This window comes from Ochotona princeps, chromosome 5 (assembly GCF_030435755.1).
Source record: "Ochotona princeps isolate mOchPri1 chromosome 5, mOchPri1.hap1, whole genome shotgun sequence".
Taxonomy (NCBI): Eukaryota; Metazoa; Chordata; class Mammalia; order Lagomorpha; family Ochotonidae; genus Ochotona; species Ochotona princeps.
The window spans coordinates 52,925,545-52,950,692 of NC_080836.1; the positions used below are offsets into that span (position 1 = coordinate 52,925,545).

Genomic DNA, 25,148 nt, shown 5'->3' on the forward strand with positions numbered 1-25,148 from the left:
TATGATTCTTCATCAGTACAGCAATAGTCCTGTACATCATTATGAGACATTGTTTTGCTGAAGAGATTAAAACATTCTTAGTTCCAGACCCTGCAACCTATACGCGCTGAAAGAGGTTATTAATGGAATTTTTCGGGAGAGTTTCTTGTGGATTTCTTTTTCGGTTGCAAAATGGGTCTCGTGGGACAAAGCCGTTGCAAGGTCGTGACACTGTATAGATGAAGAAGAGAAGCAAATTAACCATACTTGTGTTATCTCCCTTTTCAAGGCAGCATAATAAAATATAGTGTAGCGGGGTTATACTTAATGATAAATAACCCAGGTGCTGTCATGGGCTGCTCCACTCTCCTGCCTTTAAAACAGCAGGTTTCCGCAGCTGGGTTGGATAATAGCAAGCATGGAAAGGAGCCTTCAGGGGCCCAAGCTGTCAACATCTTACTACTATTAATACCAGCAGGACCAAGGGGTTTTTTTGTTTTGTTTTGTTTTTATCATGTTCTCATTTCATCTTGCATCACTTCTTACACTTGGCTACAGTCAGCTGCCTGCCAGGACCCCGTCGCCCTTCCCCCCCGCCCCTCTTGAATCGTAAAAAGTTGATTCCAACTTCTCTGTATTTTAAAATGTTTTCTCCATCGAGGCCTTTTTGCTGGAAGTATGTGCACTCTTGTTTTCTGACTCTAGGAGGAACTGGGGCTTAGGGCAGGAATTTTGAAAACGCTTGTAAGATTAGACTTGACATGCCCATGACTTAAATTCCAGTCCTATGAAACAGCTGGCCACAAAACTGTGTTCTGAGCCTCATGCTTCTCATCGGTAAAATGGGAGCAATGGTAAACCTCAGATGCGGAACATTACCTCCTGTAGAATTCTAGTTGTGTGACATTCTAGAACAGTGAAATTGAATCTCTGGGGACCTCTGCTTGTAAAAGGGTACCTGCCTGGTAAAGTGCATGAGGTAATTTTCTGGATTAGAGGAAACACCTTCTGTGTTTTGTGGTTACATAGGTACACCCATTTGCCAGAACTCATTGAACTGTGCACTTTAAAATCTGCGTGTTGATTATTGATATGTTGTATCTAAGTCGGAAAATGTGTGACATTTATTTTAAATGTAACCTTCAGGTAAAGGTGCTCTCTATAAAACCTACATGCCTAACTTGGGTTCGTTTTCTTCTAAAATGCCCTTAGCCATAGCTTTCTCAAAGATTTCTCTGTACTATTTCCAATTACATTTTGATGGGGGGGCGGGGGAAATAGTTTATTGTCTCTGAATTGCCCAGAACTTTCAAGTTTAATTTTTTTGTGCTATCTTCAATCTTTTGTTTTTCCTGTTTGGAATATTTACCTCTATCTTGATTCTATCTCCTCCCTCCCTCTCTCCTTTCCTCTTCCCTCCCCGTCGCCCCCTCTTCTCCCCTCCTTTTCCTCCCCTCTTTCCCCTTCTTCCCACTCCCCTCTCTTCCCTTCCCCCCTCACCTACAATGAATGGGGAAGGCATGACTAGTTTGGAACGCCAAAGGATTTTAAATGGCTTGCAAGGTATAGAAGTGATTTTTTTTTCACAAAGAGATAATTAATCTAGAATTAACTGACTACTGTTTTGGATTTTATCTTGATTTTTTTTTTTCAGGGTTTCTAGTTTTTTGTTTTTGTTTTTGGCCAGGAATCTTAATTCAAAAAAAAAAATTCTCACGTTCCCCACAGCCCTGAAGGGGAATGCTTTCTCATGGCCGGAACTGCACACTTGTTCCTAAAGTGAGCTGGGAACTTGAGCAGCTGCCCAGACAGCTCCTGAGCACCCACCAGAATTGCCTTAGTACTCATCAGTTCTGAAAGCAAAAACTCTTCTCAACAAAATTACATTTGTTTCTTGCAGACTTGCATTGAGAAGCAGATTTTCTAGCTAGAGGAAAGTTTCAGGCAACTACTTTTTGCCCTCCAAAGACCTAACAAAAGCACTTTGCAGTGCCCAACTCTACTTCAAAGTCCTGTTAGCTAGCAACCTCGTCAGGAGGTAACAGTGCCTGGAGGTCAAGACCTGTGCTGACCTGGCCCCTGCAGGGAGGCAGGACTAGTTGTTCCTGGTGGAGACAGTGGAGTCACATGTGCCACCAAACCAGCAAGTAGTCTCAGGGAGGGGCTCGAAAAGTCTAGTGACACCGTAGACACCTTCAGCAACTGAAAGAAAACTGGGTGTGTAGGCTTGTGAAGACAGTTCCATCAGTTCACCGGGGTAATGCAGATTGTTTGCCATTTTTGCTTTTCCTGTTGCTCTGGGAAGATGACCCTTCAGAGTACTGCAGCCCCTTTGTTAACCTCTAACAAAGAAATGTTTAGGATTTAAAAGAGACTATGGAGAAATCTGTTCTCCCTAGCCCCCACAGCCCATGTTGGCTCAGCTCTGAACTCCCACCTCCTGGGGGATCTCGGCATGTTGGGCCATCACTCCCTGCCTGGCTCCTCACCCCTGTCAATGTTCTCTGGCTGTCGATCATAGCCATTCTACCCCCACTTACCTGACACTTCCTGTTAGGAATTCTGCATCTGGATCTGTGGAATCAGAGGGCAGTCTTAGAATTCATGATCCAGCCATGAAGATTCACATGCATTCCCCTCTCCTGCTGCCACTGCACCATCACTGTTAGGCTCCCGATCTGTCTTTCAGCACTGATCAGTCCCTGGTGCCAGTTACTCAGTCTGCCCTGGCTCCACAGACTTCTTGCCCCAGTGAGTGGCTTTGCCCAGCCTGACTGCTCTCACAGGAGCCCTGCTCTAGACTGCGCCCTGCACCTTCCTGCCTTCAGTCCCAGTGCTGTGTCACTGCCAGATGACTGGCCAGCTGCTCTAATACAGTAACTGAAGCCACAGTGGTGGCCCTCAGTAGCCCAGGGTCTCATAGCCACTGATCTATCAGCATCCACACTGAGCAGGCACAGGCCCTTTTTTTTCTCGTCATTGCTGAATAAGTCATACAGTGCAACCACTTTCCTTTGTATCCAATATTCGAAGTAATCTAAAGGTAACTGGAAGTGTACAGGATAGGCTTAGATGGCATGTGAATGCTGCCCCATTTTATACAAGGGACTCGTGCTCATCTGCAGTGGTGTCTGCAGGTGCTGGAATCAAGAACCTGTAGATATGGGGCGGGGCAGGTGTAGCGATTCCCTCTGAGCTCCTGGTCTGGTTCAGACACGGAATACCGCATTTGCATGATCTCATTGCATCCCCACTTGGCACACTTGTGAAGGCAGAACACTGAAGGTTCCCCAAGTTGACTGCAGTTGCGGGCGGTGGGAGGGGGGGAGAGTCCCCTGAGGTCCTATAGGATCTCTTAGAAAACAGCTTTCTGCCTTTGATTTATATCTGTTGGGATGGGGCTTCATTCAAGGCATCCAAACTGATTGTTACCAATTTAAAAATCTGTACCAATATTTCTCTTCCTCCCATCAAGCCAAAACCAACAATTTGCTCTGGTAGAAGTGAATGGTTTTTGCAGTGGAGCCCATGGTCCCACTACCAATCACTCCTGAGGTGCTAGAAAGGCCTCAGCAGCGAAGGGGGAGGCCTGTGCCGGGCTTTGAGCATGCCATTGCTGGGAGTGATGCTGCTGCCGATTCGTGCTATTATGAGACTGAGTTGGGTACAAGGAACGTCAGTCTCTGCAGTGCGTCCAGTGGAATTCAGTAATCACTGTTTAGGTCCGGGTGCCTGTTGGCGACTCTCATGAAGAACTTACAACTTGCTCACTACCTGGCAGAAATGCTCAAAGTAGCTTAAATTCGTGTAACGTTGAGAAGAAGACATGTCATTACTATATTTATGGATTTTTCTCCCCTAGGCAACCGGGTCCTCATATGTACCCGGAAAAAACCTAAAAGTTCATCAGGGTGTTAGCAGATGAAGTTAATGATTTCGGTGAATATTGGCTGCTTTCTCTCTCACCCAGGTCTGTAACATTCGGTGCCTTTTTCCCCCCCGAGATAAAGAATGTTTTCTTTTTTCCCATGATACAATTTTGTAGGACTAGGGATTCCTCCCTCCCCATTTTCTCCTTGCCCTTCCCCCTTCTTTTTAACAAAGTGGATAATGCCTTTCTTGTCTTATGACTTCCTTGATTATGGTTTTATTGCTTCAGGGACTACCTGCTTTATGGCTCAGCTAAAAGGCTTGTCAGTGGAAGGTTTGAAGTGCTATTTGGGGGCCAGCATGTCTCTACTTTTGGAGAGCGATCCCTTCTCAGGGCACTCGTGTCTTTGGGGCTACATTAGCAAAATCCCTGGTCCTTCTCCCTTTTGCCTGCTATCCGTGGCTGTGTCCCACTTATGGAGCTTGGTAACCTTGCCAGTGAGTCCATCCTCCCAGCTCAGAGTCAGGCAGTCTGGTGTTGTCCTTGTCCCCTTGCTGCCCCCCCCCCTTTGATTGCCTGTGAAACCCTCAGCAAGCCTCATTCTTCTCATCTATCTAGAAAGGAAATACACCTGATCTTGAGTATCAAATATAACTGCCTAGTGGATATATGCATAGGTGCTCCCTAAGTGTGAGTTCCAGCCAGGCTGCTGGTACTTGACACAGAGCCCCTGTGAGAAGGCTGGAGGCAAGGAGGGGCTTGATAGGTGCCAGAGGTCATGGAGGAGCCCTTGGACCATGAGATGAGAGGTACAGGGAGGTCGGGGTGTGTGTGTGTGTGTGCATTGTAAGGTTTCTGTGCTTTTAATTTCATTCCCAAATTTGACCTGTAAAAGCTACTGACTTCTCTATGTGAAGTAAGCTACTGTCTTTTAAAACTTTGTACTCAACCATGGCCTTAAGAGGCAGTCACTGCTATTTCAGAGAACAAGAGTCAGGACACCAAAGAGCCACTCTCCTGTCCTCTCAGGGCTCATGTGGCTCAGGAAGCAGTGGCTCCAAATCAAAGAAATATGCAGAGAATTGTCAGTTCTGAGTGGCTGGCTGGACTTGGGCTACCCAATGGCTAGGTTTTCATGTTATTAAATAGACCTTTTCCTTTGCTCCTTGGCTCTTGCTTGGGAGTGTGGCTGGCAACAAGAGGTGCTCCCTGCAGATGCGGGCCCTGCTGGGTCCTGCAATTCCTCTGGAAGCTCTCCTGTAGACGCCAGCAGGTTTTGGACAGCCTCTCAGATAATCTCCTTCCACAAAAACGATGCCTGGGCTTGCTCCTGGAGAACATTCTAGTTTCAACATGTAAGGCACTTAGATCGTTACCCTTAATCTTTCAGAATCCTTCCTTCTTCAAAACAATAAGACACATTGCAAATTTATGGTCCAGGAGTCAAATTTGGTATTGACGTATGTTTCCTTTGAATTGCAGACACAGTATTTGTCTTCTAATCTAACGTGTTTTTTTGTTACGCTCTTTGCATAGCGAAGTTGAAAGAATTTTATAGTGAACCCTTGTATACCTTAGTTTAACCATTAACATTTTACTATGCTTTCCTTATCTGCCCATCTACTTATTCCTCTAGCCAGTCATCAAGCCTTATTTTTTGATGACTGTCCATGTCCATCTCAGAAGCAACCATTCTTCTGAATATTTTTCTACCATAAATGAGTTCTGTCATTCCTAGAATTTTATACAAACAGAATTGTGTGATTTGTTACGGGGGTTGGGGGGTGTAACATTTGTTTCACTCACTGTACTGTTTTATCCATGTTATTACATGCGTCAGTAATCTGTTCTTTTGCATTGCTGTTTCATTTATCCACTTTCCTTCTGATGGACACGTGGCCTATTTCCAGACAACCCGGACAACCCTGTTATGAGCAGCTGCGAAGGGCAAACATGGACAACTGTTGTTTCATTTCTCTTGGTGTAAATACCTAGATTTCAGAATCCATCTATAAGTACTTGTTTAGCTTTATAATGATTTACCAAAGCCTTTTTTCAGTGCATTTGTGGCATTTACACTGCCACCAACAGTATGAGATGCCAGTGGCTCCAAATCCTAGGCAGCACTTGATGTTATCAGTGGTGCTCATTCTGGTAGGTTTGCAGGGGCACCACATTGTGGTTTTGGTTTGCATTCCCCTAGTGATTGATGTTGGGTACTTTATCATTATCTGGTGAGTCTATTCAAAGTCTACTTAGCATACTCCTATTTTTTAAAAATGCTTTTATGTAGGAGTTCAGGTTTCTAGCTTTCCACAAAACATGCAAGTATGTAGCAAAACTGGCTCACAGTCCCGTGAGGGAATCGGGAATCTTCTGCAGAAGCTTGACAGTGGCTGTGCCTTTGCACCTGCTCTTTAGTGTGCTACAATCTAACCTATCCATTATCCCAGTTATCAATTACCACACAGCATTCTCATCCACAATGTCACTGTCCTTCCTTTTGTGAAAGAATTGAGCAGTTTCTTGAATCCAAGTCATTATCAATATGGGGAAAATGACAGGTAGACCAATAGGGTTATGTATTTCCAAAAGAATTTTTTTTAAAGATTTATTTATTTTATTACAAAGTCAGATATACAGAGAGGAGGAGAGACAGAAAGGAAGATCTTCCGTCCGATGATTCACTCCCCAAGTGAGCCGCAATGGCCTGTGCTGCGCCGATCCAAAGCCGGGAACCAGGAACCTCTTCCAGGTCTCCCACACAGGTACAGTGTCCCAATGCATTAGGCCGTCCTCAACTGCCTTCCCAGGCCACAAGCAGGGAGCTGGATGGGAAGTGGAGCTGCCGGGAACCAGAACCGGCGCCCATATGGGATCCCGGGGCATTCAAGGTGAGGACTTTAGCCGCTAGGCCACGCCGCTGGGCCCTCCAAAAGAATTTTATAGTGAACCCTTGTAAACCCATCGTCTTGACTTAACCATTAATACTTTACTAGACTTGCTTTGCAGCGTCTGTCCATCTATGTACCCCTCTAACTATCCATTGGTCATTTTTTATGTGTTTTGACATTTCTTTGTGGCAATGAGAAAATAATCCTGTAGTATTTTATATGTAAATTTGAAGAGGATATCTTGAAAGGTAACAACTTGGGCCTGGCAGCATGGCCTAATGGCTAAAGTCCTCGCCTTGAACGCCCCAGGATCCCATATGGGCACCGGTTCTAATCCAGGCAGCTCTACTTCCCATCCAGCTCCCTGCCTGTGGCCTGGAAAAGCAGTCAGGGATGGCCCAATGCTTTGGGACCCTGCACCTGCGTGGGAGACCCAGAAGAGGTTCCTGGTTCCCGGCTTCGGATCGGCGCGCACCAGCCATTGTGGCAGCTTGGGGAGTGAATCATCGGACGGAAGATCTTCCTCTCTCTCTTCCTCTCTGTATATCTGACTTTGTAATAAAATAAATCTTAAAAAAAAAAGAATTAAAAAAAAGAAAGGTAACAACTCCTCTAAATGAAACTGCGTGACTTTCCTTAGTTTTATTATCTCCTGGCCCCTTTAACCTTTGAGTTTGCAACTCCTGTAATACAGTACTAAACTAATACCTTTTGTCTCAAGGCTGCACTAACTGGGAGTTATTTAGACGCACAAATGAATCTAATTTCATGTCCGTTTATTGAAGAGAGAGAGAAAAACACTCCTGTAACACTTCATGAGTTATAAAACATGGAGAGCAAAAAAAAATTTTGTAAATTCTGTAATTTTGCTTTTTAATTCCAGGACTGTAAGTGGAAAATGTATATGGAGATGGATGGGGATGAAATTGCAATAACCTACATAAAAGATGTGACATTCAGCACCAACCTGCCTGATGCAGAGATTTTAAAGATGACAAAGGTAGGGATCTATTTACAACTTAAAAGCTTTTTAGAATTCACAGATATCAAAGACATTAAAATACCCCAGCAGTGTGCTTTTGTGCTTGTCCATGCTCATATCAGCTCAGCCTCAAGCTGACTGTTGAAAGGCACATTTTATTTAGCAGATTGAAATCATATTTTTTGTTAAAATTTCACTTGTGCTATGAACGAAAAAGCACTGCAGAAAATATTAATTTTTCTTAAAGTTTTTGTCTATATTTCTTGTTTACTCTGTCATTTAGTTAAAGGAAAGGCTCATGATGAGAGCATTTCATTCAAATTTGGAGTTTTCTGCTTTGGAAAACTTCTGAGGAAGATTACCCTGGTTCAATTCAATTTCTTGAAGGGCTGAAACAATATAATTTATGGGGACTGTATTGATGCCTTGATGACTTATGGGAATTCTTACCTAGGAATCCTGGAGTGGCCAGAGAGCATGTTAGTAACACAAGGGTCAATTGTAGATGCATGCTATTACGAATGCTGGAGAAAAACTTCCAGAAATGACTAGCTTGCTCCTCTACATGGGGGGGAAATCAGTTCTGCCTCAAACTGGACAAAACTGCACATCAGACTTCAGTTGTAGAAAGTGAACAACTTCAGGTGAGCAGTCTGGCAGTCAGCAGTGTCTCCCTGTCACTGAAGCTTGTGACTCCGGTACATGGTCAACTCTAGGATGCTGTTTAGCTTCAGTAAAGCAGCTGAAGCTGGTGAGCAAAGGAGACCCAATGGACAGACATAAGAAAGAACTTTTCAAATCTATGGCATCAGAAACGTTTTCTCTTTAGGGACCTAGGATTGCTAAACCAACTCCTTTTAGTGTATAAGTGGATTCATCCAGTAGACAGCTTTGATATTCATTGTTGGGTTCCCCTAAGGAACTAGGACTTACTTCAATGGCCTTATCTCTGAAGGCAATGATTTGGTTGTGAGTTTTGCTTGTTTTGTTGGGATGTACAATGCTTTCATGTCTTGGAGATGAGAAAGTTATGTCCTCTTCCTTCCCCACCTGCACTAATCATTGCTTCTGTGCAGTTCACTCCTAAACTCCAAGCCATTATCTACTAATAGAAGAAAAACTACTCCTGGCAAAAGGATGGGATGTAGTTATAAACTCAAATATGGGTGTTTCTGCTATAATGTCATATTTGCAAAACCACACACCAACATTAACATAGTTTATTGGAGTTAAAGGTGATTGGAGCAGATGGTTCCAAGTCCATAGGCTGTTTTTACACTAATTGAAATAACAAAGTAGCTCAGTGAAATCTTAGTTTCTCTTTGCGCAGCTCACAGTCATTCTTTTGCTGCCTTAAACCTGTAATGAAAGGGGTTTGAGAGTAGAGTGCAGTTTAGTTCGGCCACCGGAAACTTTTCACCAATATTGAAATAGGGTCCAAGGCATGGGCCTAGTCACCTATCCTGTGCTCACAAGGAGAAACCACCATCACCATCTCTTCATTTATACACCCAGAAGAAAGCAGTGGAAAGCAATGTGATTGACGAAGCCAGTAACACAACCACTGGGTTATCTTAAATTGTGGCTCTCTCTCTGCTAATGCTTCAATACTAGCTTGCATGTGTGAGAAGGCTTGGTGTACCACATGTCAGAGACTAGGACTGTCTGTTTACCAAGATATGAAAGGCAGGCTTGGGGGTAGCCATATCATGTGTGAATCACTGTGACTTTTGTGATAATCTGACTTGGTGTCCCCATTTGCCAGGTGAGGGTGGCAATGATAGGCCTCAGACACGTGCTACAGCAAGGCAGGTTGTGTTACAATGCCCTGACTTTTGTTTTTCAGCCTCCATTTGTAATGGAGAAGTGGATTGTAGGCATAGCAGCAAATCAGACTGTGGAGTGTACCGTCACCTATGAGGTAAGCTCTGGGAAGGAAGACTGGAGCTTATGACTTAGTGGGAGTTGGGAGCAAATTAACCAACAGGCACATGGGAACAGCAATACATTTGGGAAGGAAAGAAAATAGAATAAACTTACTTAGAGCTTGAGGCAGCATTCACTCATTGCTTGTTTTTGCATTTTTACTTACTGACTTTTAAAGATTTCTTTGAAAGACAGAGAAATGGAGATCTCTTATTCAGTGGGTCAGTCCCCAAGTGCCCAGGCTAGGCCATGCCAAAGCCAGGAGCCAAAAACTCAGTCCAGGCCCTAGGAAACACACCATAAGGAATTGACCGACAAAGTGATTTATTTGCAGCAAATGAGGTCATGGAGAATAATTTCCAGAGCCATGCCTCCCCAGGCTAGGTTAAGTAAGAAGTTTAGTGGTAAGAATCAAGATATGACTAAACACAGAGCACCATCCTCACTGCCACCTGGGAGAAGCATTATTACCAAGGAGAGATGACACAGATGTACATGACTGTGCTACAGCTCCAGGCTGCAGCCTGGCCCAGCCCTGCTCATTGCAGGCATTGGGGAGTGAACCAGTAGAAGGAAGATCTCTCACTCTCTACCTTTCAATTAAACACCTTTTAAAAAAATTTGTTAAGATGGTAGATCTATAAGACACATTAGAAAAATACAAAACATTAAAAGTTATGGTTAAAAAACTAAAGCTATCAGTAAACATATTTACTACTGATCACTTTCAAGAATTCAACAAGGTCTCTTGGGGTATGCACCCCTTGCAAGGTAGAGGAGCCTGTGAGGAGCAGGGTGCAAGATGCCTAGAACACATCTGTGTGCCCCAACCAGCAAGAAAACATGCCTTTCATTCATTCAAGAAATTTGTATTAGAAGGACTTACCATGGACTGGGCACCATCAGAGGAGCTTCCACCTGAGGTGAATACTGGCAGGTAGAAGTGAACCAATTCCTGAGGTCAGAGAATTCAGTGACAGAATTGGAGTCTCAGCCCTACTGGGAGACTGTAACACTTTCTACTCTTCTGCCCTGTTAGCTTCCCAGCACCTCTTAAATGTATTGGTGACTGTATGAACAGTGGTAGATGCACACCAGTATCTTTCTGTGGACTGAGACACTATACCAGAGCATCTCAGGTCAGACTTTGGGAGCTGCTACAGCGTGGTGATGTTCTTAGCTACCAGGGTCTAATTTTTTCCACATTAGAATCCCTGACCTGGAAGCCAATAATCCTAGATCAACTCCTGCTTGATCCTTGCCTTCCAGGTATGCTCCAGGGTGGGAAGTAACAGTGTTACCTGCAGGATGCATAAACCCAAGCGAGAGAGGTGGGGATCCCTGAGGAACTTGGCATCTGGCCCATTCTGAAGCCTGTCAGCCAGCCCTCTCTATTCAAGGGGAAACCCTTTTCTTAGTTGCAGAACAGCTAACCTCACCTCTGCATGCCTTTGACAAGCCTACACACATACACACACACACACTCCATTCTTTTCCTCTCTTTCCCCTCCAGCTCTGTGATAATCTTTAACCCCAGCCTGATTCAGGAGCATTTTTTCAGTAACCACATTAGCTAGTAGGATTTAAGAGACAGTCACCTGGTGGCAAGGGAGCATTCAGGACAAGAACATGGTATGATTTGCTCTGTGGGTGTCTCTTTCTGTCTTGTTTGCCTTTAAAATAAAATTCTAATAATATAGTAATACAGAGAGGCCCTTCACCATTGGATTAGCTCCCCAAATGGCTTAATCGCCGGGGCTGTTTCAGGTCGAAGCTGGAAGTTTCCTCTGGATGTCCCAAGTGGGTGATGGGGGCCCAAGAACCTGGGCCAGCCTCTGCTGCCTTCCCAAATACATGAGCATGGAGCTGGGACTCGAACCACTGTCTACATGGCATGGCAGCTATGACTTTTTATGCCAAAGTGCTAGCCCTAGGTCCTTACTCCTTTCACTGCTGACCCTGAAACACCTTTGCATCTGTTTTGCACTACCCTTCACTGTGTGCAGGTCATTAATCCCATCCTCCCTGCATGCATTCCTTTACCCTGATGACAGTTGGCAGCTAGAGTAGAAACATTATCAGATTTTCATTTGTTCAACAAAATATCTGCTTTCAGGGTGGGCATTTGCAACAGCAGCTAAGACACTGCCTGGCTCCCATGAGTTCTGTAGCAGAGTTCCTGGCTTCAAGACCCAGTTCCATGCTAATGTGCATTCCAGGAGTCAGGAGGCAGTGGCTCAGGTGGATGGGTCCCTGCCACCCAAACAGGGGACTTAGATTGAGTTCCCAGGCTAACCAAGCCTCAGCTGGTGCCAGGAGTGAACCCTCAGGTGGGAGCTCTCTTTCTACCTTTCAAATAAATAAGTTGTTTGGGGGAAAAGAAAAATATCCTTCGTCAAGTACTAATTAACAGAAGAGATTATTTTTCACATTTGTTATTAAACAAAAAGTTAACATTTATCAAATACGAGGACACTTTGGAAAGTTCATGGAAAAATGAAAGATGATTTTTTTTAACTTTTTTAAAATTCATGCATAGTTTAATACTTACCTTCCATGAACTTACTGAAGAATTCTTGCATAATACTAAACAAGGCAACCACATTTCAACTGCTATAATCTAAGCAACATGTTATAATCCATTAAGGAATAAAATGGTTAATGATTTCCTTCTGATCCAATGAGTACATTTAACAAAACATCTGGAATACTTTACTTAACGTGCCATGATCATATTCCTGGCAGAGAAACTAAAGTGGCATCATGACCCGGGCTTCCTTCCATCTCAGGATTTTACATATGCACTTTTGCTTATGGGTTCTTGTTTTTCTCCCAGAGTGATGTGAGAACACCAAAAAGTACCAAGCATGTGCACTCCATCCAGTGGAGCCAGGCGAAGCCCCAGGATGAGGTGAAAGCGGTCCAGCTGGCTATTCAGACTGTGCTCCCCAACCCAGAGGGCAACCCTGGCAGCAGGTCAGACTCAAGTAAGTCGGTGTACACACATCCAGGACCAAAGTATCAGCGCCAGTCTGCGGACAGGCCCAGGTTTCTAACAAACACCTCCTCCTCCTCCAGCATTGGTTCTGTAAACAGATTCTGTGGAGAGTAGTGTTCAGGGACTTATAACTGATATGACAATGAATCACTACATGGGTGAATAAAAATATATAAGTTATACACATAAGGTAAGGTATAGACAATCAGCCTACTGTATCCATCTGCAGAGTCAACCCACTAATGATTACTGAGTATGTATAGCAAATGAGGACAAGAAAAAAGTCTAAACAATACCACCTCACAACTACTGCCACCATTTACATTGCCTTAGGTATTTTAAGAGGCCTATAAATGACTAAAATTATACTGGAAGATGTGTATAGATGATATTCAAAAACCATTGCCATTTTATAAAATGGAGTTTGAGCAGCTATGGAGTATGATCTCCACATGGGGGCTGGATATACATTTATGTCCATGAGTTATCAATACGTATCAAAGATAGCAGCCTTTCTATGGAGCCATTGCTGTCACCAGAACCACTCTTGTCCTGTGCAGTTCACAATGATGCATGAGACTAAAAGGAAAAGTGGGAAGTAGGGAACAGGAGGTAGAATAGAGAAAGAGAAAATAGGAAACACATACTCTGAGTAGTGGTGACAGTGATTGTAACAGAGGGAGGTCAGCTCGACTAGTCCTTAGTTGGTGGGTTCAGGGAAGAAGCTCTAATGAAGGTACAGAAACACAAATAGAACTCAGGTGCTGCTGGATGATGAACAAACATCCACACGTTGCACAGAAACCCTGTGTAGGGGCAGGCTGCACCTCAGGGTTAGATACCTGAGTCCAGCTTCCTGCTTAGGCAGACCCTGGGAGCCAGTGTTGGGGGCTCAAGTAATGGAGTCCCTGTCACCCAAGTGGAAGACCCAGATTGAACTCCCAGCTTGACTGAGCCCTTACCACTGTAAGCATCTGAGGAGGGAACCAGTAGGTGGGGGATTGCTTTGTCTTTTCCTCCCAAAGAAAGAATAAGAAGCACCGTCCTCCCTACCCCTCTTGCAGCTCATTATTTGCCGTGAGAAATAGAGCTGTCAAAATAACCAGAAACATGTTTTCTGATCCCTGCCTCCCACCCCCTCAAAATTAAATGTACTTGGGAAGTCATCCCAGAAGTTCTCTGGTGGTCATGGAAACCAAGCAATGGCTATAAATGGCTGACACTGAGCTGTTGTCACCAAATTAGGAAAGACAGGCTCTGTGTTCACTAGCCTGTCAAGCAGACCAGGCATTCTTAAATGTCCACCAGCCAGGGGGCCCAGAAGCCTGGACAGCACGCCCAACATACCCAGCTTCTACCACATGACTGATTTCCATAAAATCACTAGAATTGAACATGAGTTTAACTAGGCCTTTTTAGCCACAAGCACATTGTCCATCTTCCTTGGCAGATGCTGTGTCTGCAAACCACTGCCCCCTGCAGTAATTCGCTTTCATTAACTTTCTTCTCTCTATCTCAATTCTTCTGTGAATGTATCAGTCTGACCTCATGCCTACTATCACACTTGTAAGTAAATGGACTGTTCTAGTAAGAAGTCCTTACCTGTAACATTCCTGGAAAATCTGCCAGGGTCTTCTCTCTGCCTGTCTGCTACTGTTTTCTCTTAAAAGTTCTGAGGAGCAAGCAGTTAGTTAAACCCAGTACCTGGATTTGATTCTCCTAACTCCTGCTCATGCGACCCTGGGAAGAGCAGTGATGGCTCAAGTGATTGGGATCCAGCCGCTGGCCACTGTGTGCATTTAGGGATAGAACCAGCAGTGGGAGCTTTCTCCCCCTCTCATATATAAAACTGCAATGCTCTGGTTACCTACCTCCATGATTCAAAATGTCTGCCAACAGCATCCAAGTTTTGAGTCATCAAATAAACACTTGACCAAGTCCTCATTCCAGACTTCCTGTGATGAGACTTAAGGATGTTGAGGGTTAGGCTGTTTTCTCCCCCAAAAAAATTCTCTCCCAGAACAACAGACTAGATGAACAGCAAGAGGTGGTGATGGAAGGCAGTGCCTGAGAGATGGGATCGGGGCAGGGAAGTCCCAGGCTGTGACCCTGTGTATGGAGATAGGATGGTAACATTCTGAGAAAAAAACAGCACACAAATGCCAGCTACTTACCCATAAATCTTCTGAGAGATAATGAGGGATTGTCTTTCTCAAAGAGCACATGCAAGAAGAGTCAAAACCTTTTATCTCCCCTGGAGTTGCTCCAAGTAATCCCACTTTCCCTGATTATCATGAGCGTGTGCAGCCTTGACCTACCCTGGGCTTGGTCCAGCTTTAGCTAGTTGGCCTCTCTCCCTTTCTTCTTGTACCCCTTTTCCCAATACATTTCAAGACTTGGAGGACACTGTCCTTATTGGTTAATATCTATCTTTCAGCTGCAAGTAACAGGAAACCAGTTGAGGAACAGAAGAGCGGGCGATCATGATGGCTGGGCAGAAGGGCCTGGACCCCTACCTGTAGTGCCCCTAAAGGCAGCAATGCCCTAGCTGTGGAACCCATTGTAAGCTGGTGCCCCACCAGCTGATGCGCTGAGTCCCTGCACTAACTTAATCAAACTGTGCTGTAAGGATTATTCTTCCAATAAAAGCTAGTCATTGTGTTGGTGCACCCCCGACCCCAAAAAAAGAAAAAAGTGTGGTCCAAGGACCAACAGCATAAGATGAGGAGCACCTTTGAATGTGGCAGAGAGGCAGGTTCTCATGCCCAGCCATGACTTTCTGAGCCCAAACTTCTAAGGCAAGATCCTTAGAATCTACAATTTAAGAAACCATCCAGGTTGCCCAGAGGTACTCTAAAGCCCTGAAGCCAATAAGCTACACTGTGATAAAATTTACCACAGTCCATAACAGTAAGCCCAGGGCTAGAGCAAGCTCCAGGTGCAGAGATAAGCCAGCTCAGACAGGTGAAGATTGAGGTATGAACCTTTTCCTACCGTCTACTGTGCCACTCTCAGCCCAGTGGCTTTGCTCTTAGTCTAGTACCTTGTGTTTTCCATGATTCCATAAAGAAATGGCAGTACCCAGAGGAAAGAAGTCAGTTATCCCCTTTGAAAACAACCTGTCTCCGACTCTTCCCAGTCTCCTGCCAGAGCCCATAGTGCAGCCAGCTTCCCATGCTGTGCATGGCTGTGTGGATGGGCAAGGGTACCAAACATATTAGGGTTGCAGGAGGCTAAAGTCTCAGAGAAGGCCAGGTGAAGGGAAGGGGGCACCCCGACACTGGCTGATTCCCACTCATATGGAGAAATGGACAGTAGTGAGAGGGTTACCATGGATGGGAGGAGGGAAACATTACCACATGTGAGGGGCCCAGCACTGGAATCCCAGTGATGGTTCCAGTCTCAGCTGTTCTGCTTCCCATCCAGCTCCCAGCTAATGCACCTGTGAAGGCAACAGAGGATGGCTCAGAAACTTGGTGCCCTGCAACCCATGTGAGAAACTGGGATGGAGCTCCAGGCTCCTGCATTCAGCTTGGCCCATCCCAGCTGTTGGCAGGCATTTGGAAATTCAACCAGTAGATGAAAGATGTGTGTGTGGGACAGAGTGAACACGAGCAAGCAAGAGCTGGGGCGGGAAGCAAAGCTCTGCTTTTCAATCTTAAAGAATGAGTATGGATTTGCACTTTTGCAAGATGGAGAAACTGCTAAAGTTGTGCACGCACAAACTGTGCAAATGCACTCAACACTCCCGCGCCACACCTTCTAAATGGCTGAGAAATTTGCTGTGATGTTTTACCACAATGCACATTGCACAAAACAGAAGACAGGATTGTGGGCAAGTGAAGTTGGCATGGACTGCCTAGGCCCTGGGGGTCACTTGTCTGGACAAATCCCTTGCCCCCGGGGCTGTAGCTCACCTGATGGCAAACAGCGGGGGAGGCCAACCTGCTGGCAGCGAGAAATGGGCAGGCCCTTCTCCCTTCCGGAGAGCCTGCATGTGCAGGGCAAGCTTCGCACAGGCATGCCACTGGGAGTGGCAGGATGAGGCTGATGGAGCTCAGTCCCTGCAGGAGACAGAAAGCACCTCAGCTGTGAGCAACGTGCTTATTAAATGGTGCTTTTGCCCTACGCATTTTCTTTCACCCCTAACTTCTTGCTGTTACCTGTGCAGCTTCTTTAGTTACCTTCAAAACAGCTCTTCTTCCCCAGCCTCACAAACCTGTCCCTGGGCACAGGCTCAGTTTTACTCCACCCCGCCAAGTCTATACCACAGAACCTTCTCTCCCTCATCTGAATCTGTTCCTGGAGGTCACTCAAGTGCTGATTGGCAAAAAGCATCTTGTTTATTCAACATCCTCCCACAACCTGAACACCCTTGCAACAGCAATTTCTGGAAGTGACCATGGGGACTCTGTAGGAAAAAGATGAGATTTAGATGCAGAAGGATCTGGGATTATTGGTTAGGTGACTTTAGGCAAGTGAGTTGATTTTCTACACATCCTCACTTAACAGTATCTGCCTGGGACAATTACTGAAAGACTAAACGAGATCATGTAAGCGAAGCCCATTGAATGATGCCACACTCATAGCATAGCCTCAGTAAGTGTCCTTATTTTGTAAGGAATATCTGCAATGGTAAAAGAAGCATCCTTACACCCCGCTGAGACTGTCAATGGAGGGCAACTCTTGGAGCAGCCCCTACAGTGTTTTTTGCTCTCATGTGGCTTAAAAGATGCTCCTTTCCCGTTCTGCAGGTGCCGACTGCCAGTGGTTAGACACCCTGAGGTTGCGACAGATTGCCTCGAACACCTCGCTGCAGCGTTCCCAGAGCAACCCCATCCTGGGCTCATCATTCTTCCCCTACTTCGACGACCAGGTCTCCTATGCCGCTGCTGTCAGGAGGACCCAGGTGCCCGTCAAGTACCAGCAGATCACACCAATAAACCAGTCCCGCAGCTCCTCTCCCACCCAGTACAGCCTGACCAAAAACTTCTCCTCTCTACATCTCAACTCCAGGGACAGTGGTTTTTCCAGTCTAAACACAGACAGCTCTTCAGAAAGGGGCCGCTACTCGGATAGGAGTCGGAGCAAGCACGAGCGTGGCAGTGTCTCGCTCAACTCTTCTCCCAGGGGGAGATACGGTGGGAAAAGCCAGCATTCCACTCCTTCAAGAGAAAGGTATTCTGGAAAGGTCTATAGGTTTTCTTATCCTGCCGTTAGTACCCAACAACAGTACCCTGACTTCAGAAGGAGCCCAAGTGACCGCCGCCAACCTAGGACCATCCCAGGGATGCCACTGCACACAGAATGTGAGGCGAGAGCTGGGGAAGAGGAGAACAGAGTGAGCGATGGCGGCTGGACCAAGGTGGAGTACCGCAAGAAGACCCTCCGGCCCTCACCCGCCAAGGCTGGCAAAGACAGGGTCCGGGGAAACTTACGTGGGAGAAGGACCTTCTGATGAATTGCGTGGGAGATGGTTTTTCTTGTCAAATGTAATGGGTTTTGATGCTAGGATATCTTCAGGTTCCATTATCAAAAGCACAACACTTCCGTGGGGATTTTTTTTTTTTCTGACATCACAAAGTATTACTTAATTGAGATAGAGCCAAACAAGGGCCAAAAGTGTGGGTAGTTGTCGCTCAGTGATGACTACACTTGAAAATAACTAGACATAATTCCTTTCCTGAATTGTTTTTCTTTGAGGAGGAGTTATGCCATTGTTTTAACTCTAACCACTGGCATTCTGGTTAGCACGGTTAGATCTACGGTAAGACAATAGATCCTGTTTTCATAGCACTCTAATATGACTTAGCCAGGCACTGTTTCAGATCCTGTTTTTATTATAAAAATTATCACACTATATTACAAAATGTTTTGCATTCATTTTCTTTTCAAAAATAGTGCATTAAAATATCATTTACCTTGCTGACTGATTTTAGGGGGGAGGGTAAGGGGAATGTGTGGAATGTCCCTTCAGGCTTTGTGCCTGACAGGTGCCTGCATCATCACACTCTGGTCTCAGCCCTGATGGTCGCTATTTATTTTAAGAAGATATTTGTGTTTTTATCCCGGTCAGAGTTGAACTGATTCAGCTGGTCATGTGTTGACAATAAAAAAGATTACTGAACTTCATGTTAATCGTGATGCACATCTTACTAAGATTTCTCTGAAACCAAAGGTCTTTTGCCTCGGAGGAGATTCATGGTTGTTTCTTTGAGCTCCCACAGATCCCTTTTGAATGATATTTTCTACATTTTACCAAAGTAGGAGCAAAGAGGAAAAATAAAAACAAACCAGCCAAGTCCACAAAGGTCTCTTTGGATATCAGAAATCTAAAATCTGAAAGAAAGTAGAGCCAAGAGGTTAAAGGTTAAAGGTTAGAGAAATTTAAAATAGAACTAGATGGTCAGCAGCAGCCTGGCAACAAGCCAGCTCTACTAAGCAGCTACGGGTAAGCAGAGACCACCTGTAGTTCAGGACAGAAAAGGAGAGATGCCATGTATGAAATGCATCCTGTTTTACAAAACAAAAAGTCAGGTGGGAATAAACCTACTGCATGTCCAATAAATGCTGTTTTCAATATTCCAAGATGCTGTTGAGTATGCACTGACCCCCACTGTCACATGACACTTGTCCTGCCCGGATTCTCCGAGCTCAGTGCAAATCCTGATGAGGCACTAGTGATTCTGTGGGTTGAATCCTCTTTTAATAGAAACCAGTCATCAGCAGTGATGCCTGTGTTCTCAGGGGGTGCTGTGTTCTCCTGCTCCAGAGGGTGCTTGAAGCCTGCTGGGGAAGCTGTATTAGGGCGGTGGTAAATCCAAGGTTGTATGAAATGACCCTGATAATAACTCTTGAACAGTAGGATGTGGACAGTTCCCCTGCTGGTGAATCTATCAAGATGGAGGGAGGTGTCAGTGAGAGGAGGAAAGGACCGACAGGGAGGGACTGACAGTTCACATGCTACACCATATTTTACACTCTGCATCTTTTCCATCGGACTGCTCCTAAGTTTCATCCTTTAATAAACCAGTAAACATAAAAAAAAAAAGGAGAAGAAACTGACCTTTATTTGTAAGGGAAGCTGCTCTGACTTCAACAAATTCAACCACCAAAGTCGGAGATAAATCTTGGATTCGCAGCCTGCATGTACAAACAAAATGGGAATGAGGGGATCAGATAGCAAAGGACCCATCCACTCAAGTCAGCAGCTTCTGCTAAGGTTTCACGAGTCTCAGTGACCCCTTCTCATGGCTCTTTAACCAACCACAATCTGTTCTCCAGTGTCTCTTCCTTTGTACTTTGTGTCCAAATTTAAAATATACTACTACCAAATATTGCCATCTTAACATCCTGCTGTTTTCAAAAATAAAAAGCAGTAAGACATTTTCTCTGATAAGAATTTTTGGATAAGTATTTTAGAACATAGTCTTGAGTTGTCCTGAAGGAACACAAATTATGACTTTCACTGTTAAGCAAGATGGTCCTGCTAAGGAATTATTGAAAACTCAAGTTTACAAGATGCTTTGCAAAAAACTGTTTGTTCCTGCAGTTTTTTCCATCTTGCTTTCTTGGGCCATGAGTTAGAGAATTCAAGCTGGCAGTAAAATGACTCAATGAACTCATGCAATTGAGTGCAGTAGGTAATCACAAACAGGTTATTCCAACAGTCCACAAAACTGACCACTTTGTAATAGCTCACAGAAAAAAAATGCTTGTCAGCATCAACGCTCCTAGTTAAAGTAAAAAACAGAACATCTGCAGACTGCTTCCTGATTGTAAAGAAATAATAAGAGTTGGGTATGCTTTTTTTCTGATGATGATCCTTATTCACCAAAAGTTGCTTGCCAGGTGGAAAGATGAATAATCAGTCAAGAGCTGAGCAGGGGTTAACAACAATTTTTTTCCCCATCAAAATAAGCCAGTTGCCAGCAATGAAGAACTGTGTTAGTTGCAAGAAGCTGAGGTTAAACAAAAGAGTGGAGGAGCAGGTGTCTGATCCAGTGCTCAGGATACCAGAATCCCATATCAGAGTGCCTAGCCAAAGTTCTGGCCTTGTCACTTCAGATCCAGGCTCCTGTTAATGAGCACACTGGGAAGCAGTAGGTGATGGCTCAAGTATTTGGGTCCACGAGGGAGTCCAGATGGAGTTTTTGGCTCCCAACTTCCCCCTGACCTGGCTCCAAATACTGGGCACATTTGGAGAATGAACCAGTAGATGTAAGATTGAGCTGCCTGCCCGTCTGCTGCTGCTCTGCCCTTCAAGTAAATACATGCAAGTTTAAAAAATAAGTGGCAAAACTGTAATTGGTGAAATTTAATAGGAAAAACAACAAATTTTGATATGTAAAATCTTCATTGTTTAAGTTGAAATGAATGGCTCCTATGGAGGAGGATATCAGTAAAGCAAAAAATTAACAAATTTTTTATCATAATGCTGTTTCCCATTTTTATCAGGAAATGAATTGATATAACATTCACTCCGTGAAACCTTCTTAACAAAACCATCTCAATATTTATTTAATTCTGATCAAAATATTTAATCCATGAATATAGTCAATTATCCTAGTCATTGTGTCCAATGTGAGGGGTGGCACGGTGGTGTAATAGGTGAAACATCTATCAGCATCCTATATGAATGCTGATTTTCTGTTTATTATTATTATTATTATTATTAGAAAGGCAGATTTGCAAGGAGAAAGAGATACAGAGAGAAAGATCTTCTGTCTGCTAGTTTACTCCCCAAGTACCACAACAGCCAGAGCTGAGACAATCTGAAGCCAGGAATCAGGAGCTCCTGCCAGGTCTCCCAAGTGGATGCAGGATCCCAAGGCTTTGGGCCATCCTCTGCTGTCCTGCTAGGCCACAAGCAGTGAGAAGTGGAGCAACCAGGACAGAAACTGGAGCCCACATTGGATCCCTACATGTGCAAGGTGAGGATTTAGCCACTGAGCAATCACACCTGGTCCATGAACACTGGTTTGAGTCCCAGTTGTTCCATTTGGAATCCAACTCCTTGCTGATGTTCTTGGAAAAGCAGTGGAGGATGGCCCAAAGCTTTGGGACCCTGCACCCACATGGGAAATCTGGAAAAAGCTCTTGGCTCCTTACTTTGGACCGGCCCAGCTCCAACTCTTGTAACTATTTGGAAAATGAACCAGCAGATGGAAAATTTATTCTCTCCCTCTCTCTGGAGCTCTGCCTTTCAAACAAATAGTTGAATGTTCAAAAACAAAACAAAGAAACTACTCCAGAGCCAATACACCTAGGCCACACCTCAGAGCACTGTGACTTCCCTGACTCCTCCAAGTCAGGTGTACCACAATCTTATTTTAGTTTGGTGAGAACTTTGTAACTTATCCATGAACCTCAACAAGTTGGCACAGCTGTGGTATGCATGCAGACACAGCTACCTTTTAAGTTGTCATGATTTGCTGTGTTAACCTGCTCATAGTACAGCACTGTTGACATTTGAAATGACAGAGGCTGTCCATTGCGGACTTAGAAAATGCCCTCCATTGCTGGATCTGAGGGGCTGCAGTGTAGCCAGGATACTCTGGGAAACCGGCACACCGGACCTGGGCTCACTGGCTTCCTGCCCATTTGTTGTTGCTAGAACTAGGCTGTACAATCGCTAGGGTGAGGCAAGCACCAAATCCATGGATGAAGCTGTCAAGGCCTCTGTGCACCAGCTGCCAAGGACTTCCCGCACTCTTTGGCTGTTCTGGCTTGCCTAATCAGCTGGCCAAGTGATTTATTACCCATCAAGATTCAGGATCCACAACCAAAGTTCCATGTATTCCAGCAGACCAGAGTAATTCCTTGCCTACCAGGCAGAAGGCTCCAACCAAGCCTTCAGGATCCAGCTGGAGTCCTGCCTCCACAGCTCCAGCCACAGCCTCCATTTTGTACCCCTCCTGCAGGGCCCCTTTCACTCCTTCACATCCTTGCACCATTACTTAACCCTTGCCACTCCTCATCCTTGAAGGTGCTCTGTGAGAAGTGTACAGTTTTCTTTAAGTTCCTGGCACAAAGAGGAATAAAGCTCCCTGATTAACTTACCCATCAGTCTTTCAAGTCACCAGATCATTTAAATTCTTGTTCTAATTCTATACTCATTAAGGATCCAAGCCACTCACTAGTTAGAATTAGTGTTTGTGCATTGATGCTCTGACCTTACACAACAGCCTCTGTGAGCTTTGCCCATGTGAGTTGACTGTTGAGCAGCTAGCACTGAAAGCTGATCCTGAGTGTGCCGAGGCCTGTTTTTCTCAAGAAGCTGCCTTCTGCATTGTAGTGAACTAAGCTCATTTTTCATTTTGAATTTTTGCACTTAGCATAGCACTAACAAACTCCATAAGTACTTGTCATGAATAGACCAGAAATACTACGTATGTCCACGTGGCTCTTTAAGGTGCCAGCATTCCACACTGGAGTATCTGAGTTTGAGACCCAGCATTCCTGACTCCAGTTTTCAGTGAACGCAGACCCTGGGTAGCAGTGATGATAGTTCAAGTGACTGGGTTCCTGGGTTCTTGCCATATGTGTAGTAAAGCTGGATTAATTTCTCAGATCCTGGCACCAGCCCTGGCCTAGCCCCAATCATCATGGGCATTTGAGAGGTGAACCAGCAGATGGAAGCTCCCTTTATGCATCAGTGTCTCTCTTAAAACTGAACAAAAACACTGTGGATTCCCAGGAACTTCACAAGGACACAGTTGTTTGGAGATGCAGATAGTCTCATTCCATGGCTGGCTCTACCAGAGGCCCAAGACACCACCTTTCTAATGAACGTAGATCCTAAGCTCGGGCACCTCCACGGTCCTGCTGGGCCCAGCCCTTAGGATACACAAAACTGCCCTGTGAGTCCAGCCTGGCATCTCTCATTCCTCCTATCCAGAGCAGCAGGCACGTTCATGCCTTGCCAGATGCCTGTTCTGCCTGTGCCTGCGGGGGGGGGGGGGGGGGCGGGGTTGGCTTTTTGTCGGCACAGGGACAATTCAAGATTTGTCAGCTGGTTGTGGCTGATTATCAAGATGTCCAAACTGGCTCCTCTGCTATGTGTAAGCAATTTAATTTTGTGCCCAATTTTAATCTGCAGAGTACTGTATGTCTGCATCTGCTGCGTTAAAGCATTCATTAGCATTTAAAGGGGGAGCTGATGGTATTGATCACTCTTATTAAAACCAAAACAATCAGGCGACAGGAACTGATGAGTATTCTCTTTGCCCAGTGAAGTCACAGCCAGTTGACGGATTCAGAACAAGGGACAAACACAAGATGGGACATGAAAGCAGGAAACAAGGGCATCCACGGCAGGGACCTGACTGAGTCCTTGAAGCAAAGAAACTATCATCTGGTACAGAAAAGGTTCTATGCATTTGCTAATGAGTGAATATACTAAAAAAGATGAACTAAACAGTACAGGTGACATGTAAGCCCTTCAAAAGTTTACAGAAAATCGACTTTATATCAAAAACTCTTGAAATTTTGAAATTGCACCTATACTATCTCCAGCCACCCCAGCGGGAGGAGTCAGTGCTGCCATGTCCACCCACCTGCCGTGGATGGGTCCTGTGCAACTGCTCCAGTTTCCACATCAAGAGGAATACGCAGAGGCAGAGCACAGAGACCAGTATCTTGAAGGCCCACAATTCCTTCTGCTACAACGGTTTGACCCACTGCAAGATCATGGGCGTGGAGCCAGTGGCGGACGGAAAGGGCATTGCGGTGCTTATAAAGCGCAGATCCGGTCAGCGGAAGCCAGCCACCTCATACGTGCGGACCGCCACCAACAACAATGCACAGGCCACGCTCAACAGCAGCTGGCACATAATTCGCAGCAACAAGTACCGCCCCCAACCTGCGCATGGCTGCATCCACAGAGACAGCTCCATCCTGTGCAGCCAGAAGCCAATCATGGTGAAGAGGAAGCACCCATCCCCATCCAGAACGCCTGAGCTGCCTGTCTCCAGCGATAAAGTCTGACATGTCAGAGAGCGAGTATGAACCGGAGACAGGGAAGCGAGGGAGGGGGAGAGGGATGGAGGGAGGGGGAGAGGGATGGAGGGAGGGGGAGAGGGATGGAGGGAGGGGGAGAGGGATGGAGGGAGGGGGAGAGGGAGGGAGGGAGGAAAAGAGAGAGGGAGGTAGGGAGGAAATGAAGAGCATCTTCAAAAAGTTCACAGAAAATGTGTTTTATGAAAAACACTATGGGGCCAGCGCGATGGCTCAAATGGGCTAATTTGTAAGTGCCAACATCCCATAATGGTGCCAGTTAGTGTCTTGGCTGCTCCACTTCCCATCCAGCTCCCTGTTTGTGGCCTGGGAACATCCTGGAGGATGAACCAAGGCCTTGGAACCCTGTACCCACATAGGAGACTCAGAGAAGGCTACTGGCTTCAGATTAGCTCAGGCTGTTGCTCCCTTTGGGGAGTGAACCAGTGGATGAAAGATCTTGTCTCTCAGTAAAACTTCCTTTCCAATAAAAATAAATAT

The 25,148-nt window shown here is 45.2% G+C and overlaps 1 protein-coding gene, 1 long non-coding RNA gene and 1 pseudogene across 3 annotated transcripts in view; 2 read left to right on the plus strand and 1 right to left on the minus strand.

Moving 5' to 3' along the window:
- Nucleotides 1-18,420, plus strand: part of MAP3K20 (mitogen-activated protein kinase kinase kinase 20) — a 166,423-nt gene extending 148,003 nt beyond the window's left edge. For both annotated transcript variants that reach the window (XM_058664646.1, XM_036493009.2), the window contains exons 17-20: nt 7,628-7,744; nt 9,573-9,647; nt 12,489-12,639; nt 17,405-18,420. In XM_058664646.1, coding sequence (XP_058520629.1) covers nt 7,628-7,744; nt 9,573-9,647; nt 12,489-12,639; nt 17,405-18,108 — 1,047 coding nt within the window. In that variant the 3' untranslated portion in view covers nt 18,109-18,420. The remainder of the gene's footprint in view (nt 1-7,627; nt 7,745-9,572; nt 9,648-12,488; nt 12,640-17,404) is intronic.
- LOC131480378 (uncharacterized) lies at nt 8,933-14,617 on the minus strand. Its single transcript, XR_009245462.1, has 2 exons — nt 14,522-14,617; nt 8,933-9,085 (listed from the first exon to the last, which is right to left on the minus strand). It is a non-coding gene; the product is annotated as an uncharacterized LOC131480378 (long non-coding RNA).
- A 5,776-nt stretch (nt 18,421-24,196) lies between the features above and the next one.
- Nucleotides 24,197-24,638, plus strand: LOC101534269 (large ribosomal subunit protein eL28-like; annotated as a pseudogene).
- Nucleotides 24,639-25,148: the final 510 nt, after the last annotated feature.